The sequence below is a fragment of the Grammomys surdaster genome, unplaced genomic scaffold, assembly GCF_004785775.1.
Source record: "Grammomys surdaster isolate TR1022 unplaced genomic scaffold, NIH_TR_1.0 374, whole genome shotgun sequence".
Lineage (NCBI taxonomy): Eukaryota > Metazoa > Chordata > Mammalia > Rodentia > Muridae > Grammomys > Grammomys surdaster.
In genome coordinates this window covers 291,222-299,457 of record NW_021604793.1, presented here as the reverse complement: position 1 = coordinate 299,457, position 8,236 = coordinate 291,222, and the positions used below count along the sequence as shown (strand labels likewise).

Here is an 8,236-nt window from a genome sequence, read left to right as displayed (position 1 = left end):
TTTTTTAAAAAATAACTAAAATGCCTGGGAACTCTTTCTGCCCAGACCTCCCAGAGTAGCTCTCACAGGAGGGCAGGAGATAAGACAGCTTAGATCCCTGTGCTCGGAGGACCCTAGGCTCACTTCCTGCCTTCACAGGGCTCAATTGCTCTCTCCTGGATTTTTAGGGTGGGGTTGGAGAGGGATTCCGGGTGGGAGCAGCTCTCTACTGCCCTCACCTGAGTCCTGTCTGGAGGTTGTAGACGTTGGGTTAGGCCCTGCCCTCTAGTGTCTAGCCACTCAGGTAAGAGGCCCTTTTCCCTCCCCTGGGGCAGGGCTCTTCTTTTATAAAGAGCCTTTGCTGGGCGCTGTCCCACCGTCTAGAAGCAGCTGCTTAGCTCGCTCTCGAACCTCGGTCTTCAGCTCACTGCCTTCACTCCCGACTTCACCATGTCCATCAGGGTGACTCAGAAATCCTACAAGATGTCCACCTCCGGTCCCCGGAACTTCAGCAGCCGCTCGTTCACGAGTGGACCCGGTGCCCGCATCAGCTCTTCCAGCTTTTCCCGGGTGGGCAGCAGCAGCAGCAGCTTCCGGGGAAGCCTGGGTACCGGCGTGGGCCTGGGCGGCTTTGGCGGAGCTGGTGTCGGGGGCATCACAGCGGTCACTGTGAACCAGAGCCTGCTGAGCCCCTTGAAGCTGGAGGTGGACCCCAACATCCAGGCTGTGCGCACTCAGGAGAAGGAGCAGATTAAATCCCTGAACAACAAGTTCGCCTCCTTCATTGACAAGGTGAGAGCCCTCTCTTTCCGACTAACCGTCCAGTGCTCTTTCTTCTGCCTTCACAAAGATGCGTACACCTCTGCCCCCCCCAACCCCCATGAGCTCCTGTTGAGACCCACTCATCCTTCTCTCATACACTTTGATTTGGGCCGAGAGGGTCTGAAGTGTTTGTGACTAAATCCTGGGGCACCTCCCCATCCAGCGGCGGGCCTGGTCCCTTCCCTGTCCCTTAGCTCTCTGGTGGCAGGGATGACGCCCCCCCCCCCCACCCCCCGCTCCCAAACTGCCCCAAGGTTTCCTCTTGGTGCCCTGTGCATTTTTATATCTTCCTGTTAAATAATGGAGGGTTGCGTAAGATTTTAGAAGGTTACAGGTATCTTGATAGAATCCGACAAACGCAGATGGAGTTGTTTGGTGCCCAAGGCCAGAGAGTGGGGGCTCCAGGCTGAGTCACTGCTCGGCCCCTACCCTGCTCCAGTGTGGGCGGGGCCGCTACGGAGCAAGGCGGAGGTCTTGGGTCTGCCCTTCCACCAGGAGGAGCTCCGGTGTTGGGGTGGGGCTAGGGGAGAGGGAGTCGCGGGGCTCCGCCTCGGGAAGGCCCTTGCGGGATTCAAAGTCTGCGGGCGTTGGACACTCCGCTCCTGTTTCATGACCTGTTAAAACCGGAGTTTATGGTCCCAGATAGCGTCGGCCTGCCCACGCCCCTCTGCGAGCTTGGCCCTTGTACCCCTTTCACGCTTTCTACCGTGGCTCCGCCCCAACTGCCTGGTTTCTTTGCAACCCGATAAGCCAGGCCAGGTTTTGCAGTCCTGTGGCTTAGTGGCCTTCGTGGCCCCGGGACGATTGGCCCTTTCTGTTGACTGGCTCCTGAGAGGCGGTGTGGGAACGGGAGGAGGGAAAACACAGGGCTGAGCCCTTGGAATCGCAAGACCCAGGAGCGTCTGCCTCTTCTTCAGCAGGGTTTGCTAGCTCCAAGGGCCCCTAGCTTCTCACTGAGTCCCAATGGAGAGCAGTTGGCACAGACACAGCATGTGCCTTGTGGTTATAGGGTCCCACAATTTCCTCCGATGGGCCATCTTGTCAAGTTTGACTTCCTCATCTGTAAAATGGACACTGACAGGCCCCAAATCAGTTTCTCGGCCTGTTCAGCTCTAAGTGGGACAAGGTTTAGCAGCACCAGGCCGGAATTCAGCATTCCACTAGGATGAAATACTGGTATTACTTGGGTTATTTGTCTTTTTTTTTATTTTTAGTAATTACGAGGAAGAAAGGATTTATAGTGTGGGTGTGGGAAAGTAATCGGATTGTTCCCTCAGGATGTCTTCTTTCTAGTTTCCCCATTTTAAAAAGTTAGAGTTCGGGGCTGAGAGTACAAACTATTTCGTTCCTTTGGAGCAGTCAGGCTATTATCCTTACAAAAGACGTTCCCCTGTACCACATCTTGGATTGCATGCTCTAAGATGTGAAGGGGGGGTGTGTTGGTTGTAGACAAATGGGCAAGAGTGTGGCGGGACTTCCAAGGTTGAGGGGTCTCCAAGGCTGCTCCAGCAGGGTGAGCAAGATGGAAGGAGACACACCTGTTTGCTCTCTTGTCTCATCGTTCCACTAAAAGTGGGCCCTCTGTGGAGAAGGGACTCCCAAAAGCTTCTACCCGAGCTTCTGGAGGCATTTGAAGGACTGGGGAGACCCAGATCAAATTACTGTAGAAACCCTTACAAGCATTTCTGGATGCAGGGAGAGAGGTCCTTTATTCAAGATCTCTTCAAATATTCATCGATAGTTTAAGAGATGCCATTCTCAATCCTACATACAAGGCAACAAACAGACTTTTATTATTATTATTATTTTTGGTTTTTCGAGACAGGGTTTCTCTGTGTAGCCCTGGCTGTCCTGGAGCTCACTCTGTAGACAAGGCTAGCCTCGAACTCTTGAACTCAGAAATCTGCCTGCCTCTGCCTCCCAAGTGCTGGGATTAAAGGCCTGCGGCACCACCGCCCAGCACGAACAGACTTTTAGAAAAACGAGGCTGGGACGAATTGTCTATGCAGATAAAATCTCCTCTGTGGCTACAGCTTCAGCCTCTCCATCCCAAGTGGTGGAGGAACATGGCTTCTGATGCCACCACCACGACACTGCGCTGTTTCCCCAGGTCATATGTGACCACGGGAAGAGACAATGATTGTCTCCCTCCCTCCAGATCCTGACCCTAGCCTGATGTGGACTTTTATTTTTTTGGCCGTGTCCTCCCCACGCAGGTACGCTTCCTGGAGCAGCAGAACAAGATGCTGGAGACCAAGTGGAGCCTGTTGCAGCAGCAGAAGACATCGAGGAGCAACATGGACAACATGTTTGAGAGCTACATCAACAACCTCCGCCGGCAGCTGGAAGCCCTGGGCCAGGAGAAGCTGAAGCTGGAGGCGGAGCTTGGCAACATGCAGGGTCTGGTGGAGGACTTCAAGAATAAGTGAGCCCCTCCCTGAATTAAATCCTCTTAGGTTTGCCTCCCTTTTGGGGACAGAGGCCGACGTTCTTGAGGTCCTCCGCTTACGGGCAGTTTGTTCCTGTGGCCATATGGTCAGTTTTGCTTCAGTCTCAGGACTGTCTAGCTCAGGGCAACAAATTTCCTGGTTAGTGTGCCTAAGCTGGGCGTGGTGGCACATCGTTGTAATTATTTCACTCAGGAGACAGAGGCGGGAGGATTACACAAGCACAGCCCAATTTCGCAGTGAGTTTTAGGCCAGCCAGAGCTACATAGTAAGATTAATTAATTAATTAATTAATGTATTTATTTTGCACACAGGTGAGAGAGGCAGTTAGCAGTCCTCACTCGCTTTTACTCTGACGGTTACGATCTGGCTAGCTCTCTAGAGGGTGCCCTGAGGTCTCATGACAGGCTCCATGCTAACTCTCTCAGCATCCCAAGTCTAATGTGTATTTGGAGAGTGCTTTTCTGTTCCAGGCCTCCTCACCGGCTGAGCATAAGGTTGGGTGGGGATTGGGAAATGGGTATGGAGGCCAGAAGGACCAGCCTTGCATGCCCGACATCTCTGAATTGAGATATTCATCTTCCCGTCAGAGAGCAAGGTGGGGTAGGAATGTCTCTTTCTGTGCACACATTTAGCATGTGCAAAGCCTTGGGCTCCATCCCTGGCAGCAGCAGACCCAGGGTAGCCTTCACCTTTGCTTTCACCCACTGATTCCTTTTTTTTTTTTTTAAACCAGGTATGAGGATGAGATCAACAAACGTACAGAGATGGAGAATGATTTTGTCCTCATCAAGAAGGTGAGGGCCTGGGGACGGGGCTGCAGAGATGTCGCAGAGGTTAAGAGGACTTGCCTTTCTTCCAGAGGGCCTGAGTTCAGTTCCTATTACCCATATCAAATGGCTCACAGCAGCCAATAACTGCAGCTCCAGGGATCCCATGCCTCGGGCCTCTGAGGGCACCTGAACACGTGTGTGCGTAACCACATGCAGAAATACACATACATAATTAAACATGATAAAAATTAATTCAAAAAAATATGCATGTATGCAGACTCGGGGGGCATGGCTTTGGGACTTAGACTAGAAATTCTCTGGGATTTTCTAATGAACTCATTGCTTTCTAAGTAATAGGACGACTTCTTTTGCCATCCAATGCCTTCTATCTAGATAACGATAGAAAGGTAGACAGGATAGAGAGTTAGCTTCCCTACACTTAGATAATATACCAGATATCAAGTTGGAGCTTTCTGGAGGGGGAAGGATAGGTGTAGGAGCCTGGAGGAAGCAGAGATAAAGACACGTGGCTGGAGAGATGGCTCAGCAGTTGAGAGCACTGGGATGTTCTTCCAGAGGATCCAGGTTCGATTCCCAGCACCCACATGGCAGCTCACAACTGTTTGTAACTCCAGTTCCAGAGTCTCTGACACCCTCATGTAGACACACATGCAGGCAGAGTACCAATGCACATGAAATAATAAAATAATAATAATAATAAAATAATAATAATAATAATAAATGCATGGCTGGGATCCAGGGGACTAGGAAGAGGCTGGGTAGGAGGATCAGCAAGTGTCAGCCATGGGCAGATGTTGGGAGCCCCTGAGCACTGAATTCGGGCTTCTCACCTTCCCCTCAGGATGTGGATGAAGCGTACATGAACAAGGTGGAACTCGAGTCCCGCCTGGAAGGACTGACTGACGAGATCAACTTCCTCCGACAGATCCATGAAGAGGTACGTTCTCAGGGGCTGGAGCTCAGGGGCTGGAGCGGACTGGCCCGCCAGCCTATCAGTGACGGGCTCTGGCACCCAGCCAATAGGCTGTTTCTGTCTTCCAGTAAGCCAATCAGCAAGGGCTCTGTTCAATAACTATAGGCAGTGGTTAAAATTGTTATAGAGGCTCTGCCCACTACTTGAGATGGGGAAATGGGCTGAGGAGTGAAGGAACCCATCCCAGGTCCTCATACAGAGTGGGAACCCAGCTCATGGTGTCCTCAAAGCCCCTCCCCTGGTCTTTGAGCTGTTTTGGAGACACCCCCCCCACCCCCCACCTCCGCTCAGCTATTTACCTAACTTCAGGTTTCTCTTGATGCCTCCCTTCCTCGCTCAGATTTTTAACCCTAACCCTGAGTCTTCCTTCCACTGTAAATTTGATGTCTTCGAACCCTGGCTCTCACTTGGTCCTTTGTCACGTTGCAAAGGGCCCTGTGAACAGGGCCTTACCCCCACGCCCCTGCCCTACAGGAGATCCGTGAGTTGCAGTCGCAGATCTCAGACACGTCTGTGGTGCTGTCCATGGACAACAGCCGCTCCCTGGACATGGATGGCATCATCGCTGAAGTTCGTGCCCAGTATGAGGAGATCGCCAACCGCAGCCGGGCTGAGGCTGAAACCATGTACCAGATTAAGGTAAAGAGCAGGTTTAACAAGCTGGACCTCCCTTCCTGGCCAGTTCTGTACCCTGGATGATCGTAAGGAGGGAACAGAATTCCAGATTTCACTCTGCCTGCTGTGGGCTGGCTCAGCACGACGGAAGCCTGGAGTTCTGGAGAGGGGCCTTCACTGGTGTGTGTGTGTGTGTGTGTGTGTGTGTGTGTGCGTTCGTGTGTGTACACGTTTCTGCACATTATATAGGAGCTTGGTGGTGAGATTTCAGCTAGAAATCTCACTTCCCTTTTTGTCCCTGCAGTACGAGGAACTGCAGACCCTGGCTGGGAAGCACGGGGATGATCTTCGCCGCACGAAGACGGAGATCTCCGAGATGAACCGCAACATCAGCCGCCTGCAGGCAGAGATCGAAGCCCTCAAAGGCCAGGTACTGGTGGGCTTGGCTTGGGCTGGGAAAGAAGGGAGAGCAGCTCAAGGCATTGCCCAAAGCCCTGTTCAGTATGGCATAAATCCGGGTGTGGTGGTACACGCTGGTAATTGGTAGGCTACAGAAGGAGTGTTGCTGTAAATTCAAGGCCAGCCTGGGCTATATAGTGAGTTCCAGGCTAGCCTGGGCTTCAAAACGAATGACGAACAAAAAAAGCTCGATGGGGATGGGTCTTAGGGAGGGACATACACCAGATACCACCTGGTGCTCATGTGTCTCCTTCCCCACAGAGGGCAAGCCTGGAGGCAGCCATTGCCGATGCCGAGCAGCGTGGGGAGATGGCCATTAAGGATGCCCAGGCCAAACTGGCTGAGCTGGAGGCTGCCCTGCAACGAGCCAAGCAGGACATGGCCCGGCAGCTGCGCGAGTATCAGGAGCTTATGAACGTCAAGCTGGCCCTGGATATTGAGATCGCCACTTACCGCAAGCTTCTGGAGGGCGAGGAGAGCAGGTGGGTTTGGAGGTCTCAGAAAACTTGGAATGGGGAGGGGTGGGTGCTGTCCGGGGCCCTCCTGAGACTTGGATTCTGCACTGGGATGAAAAGGGCCAAGAGTTGGCCTTGACACCCCACGCATCTGGTTATAGGCTGGAGTCTGGGATGCAGAACATGAGTATCCATACGAAGACCACTAGTGGCTACTCAGGTGAGTGTCCTGGGCCTTGGGGATGGAGGGTGGGGGGCCCAGGAGGTCAGGGCTTTGAGAGACGTTGTGCTCAAAAGCAGTTGACAAAGGGAAGGGGTTGGACTCCTGTTCTCGGCAGAATTCCAGAGTGATTGGTGACAGACTAAGGGCCCAAATAATATGCTTGGTAATAGAGTCCCACACAAATGCTAGCCATGTGTCAGACCTGTGCTGAGTTCCTTACATGTGTTATTGTCTTTTATGCTTCTTTACATTTGGCAACCTCAAAACTCCCTCCATATAATTTGAGAGACGGGCTCATTTAAGATGTAGTCAAAGACATGCAGCTAAAAGGGGAACCTTTTCGATGTTCAGTACGCTGTATAGACAAAGAGTGACCCAGGCAGGAATCGGTCAGGTCTAGACCAGCCTAGACCAGCCAGCCTCCCCATCTGTGATTGTCAGGAGGTCACTAGGGAGAAGGGGCTTTAAGCCTGTGCTCACATGGCTGTCTCTATTCCTTGTCATGGACCAGGAGGACTGAGCTCATCCTATGGAGGACTCACTAGCCCTGGCTTCAGCTATGGGATGAGCTCCTTCCAGCCCAGCTTCGGTTCTGTCGGGGGATCCAGCACTTTCAGCCGCACCAAGGCTGTGGTTGTGAAGAAGATTGAAACCCGAGATGGGAAGCTGGTGTCCGAGTCTTCTGATGTCGTGTCCAAGTGAATGGCCACTGAAGTTGTCGCCAACCTGAGCTCCTGCTCAGGGCTCACGGGGAGACAGCTGAATGGGTGGAGTGCATGGAATGAGAGACCCGCCCTAGAGTCAGCCCTAACCCTATGGCCAACCTTGGGAGGAATTTTGTATCTGGGATATCCCAATGGCCCCTGCCTCCCACCCAAACCCAATGCAATTGTATTTTTCAAAATAAAGCCTCAGCTGGCTCTATCAACTGGCTTTGCTATGTTTGTATTCATGTAGGTGGGAGGGGATGGACAGGAGGCTCCTTCCTGTGAAATAGAAGTGTGCAGGGCAGGGATGTCTTTATTTCCCAGGCCATTCCAAGAGAACGTCTATACTCTGGCTATGGAGCATGGTTCTTTACCAATGCATAGCCTCTCACAGTTTACAGCAGGGTCTCAGATATCCAGGTTCCATCGAGCTTTGCGGCACACTTGGTGAGGAATCAGGTCAGCGTGCTGCTCCCCAGACCTCAGGCATCAGAGTGGCTGAGCAGGTCATGGAAGTAAAGACTTCCCCCAGTTCTCCAGCCTGTCTTTGGCCAGAGACATGCTTCCTGGTGTTTAGGTGTATTTATTTGCCTTTCCTATTTCCTCTCCAGGGACCTAGGAGGTCTGGTTTCCAACCCTTCCAGATGTCCAGAGTCTATTTTTAGTGATGGGGTGTATTGGGCCTGCAATTTCTAGATGCCACAATAGTTTACTCTAGGACTTGGCACAGATACGTGGGTTTGCCCTGCTCCTCACCAACAC

General features: G+C 52.3%; 1 protein-coding gene across 1 annotated transcript; it reads left to right on the top strand.

Moving 5' to 3' along the window:
* The first annotated feature begins 326 nt into the window (after positions 1-326).
* Positions 327-7,699, top strand: Krt8 (keratin 8). Its single transcript, XM_028781098.1, has 9 exons — positions 327-771; positions 3,018-3,226; positions 3,985-4,045; positions 4,884-4,979; positions 5,490-5,654; positions 5,935-6,060; positions 6,351-6,571; positions 6,706-6,764; positions 7,279-7,699. The coding sequence occupies exons 1-9, from the start codon at positions 430-432 to the stop codon at positions 7,467-7,469; spliced, it is 1,470 nt and encodes a 489-aa protein (XP_028636931.1). The 5' UTR covers positions 327-429; the 3' UTR covers positions 7,470-7,699.
* The last annotated feature ends 537 nt before the right edge of the window (positions 7,700-8,236 follow it).

Excerpts from the sequence above, each read along its gene's own strand:
- Krt8 (XM_028781098.1), top strand. The coding sequence starts at position 430 with ATGTCCATCAGGGTGACTCAGAAATCCTACAAGATGTCCACCTCCGGT. Across the intron at positions 4,980-5,489 it reads TCCGACAGATCCATGAAGAG|GAGATCCGTGAGTTGCAGTC; the intron begins GTACGTTCTCAG and ends CCTGCCCTACAG. Across the intron at positions 6,765-7,278 it reads GACCACTAGTGGCTACTCAG|GAGGACTGAGCTCATCCTAT; the intron begins GTGAGTGTCCTG and ends GTCATGGACCAG.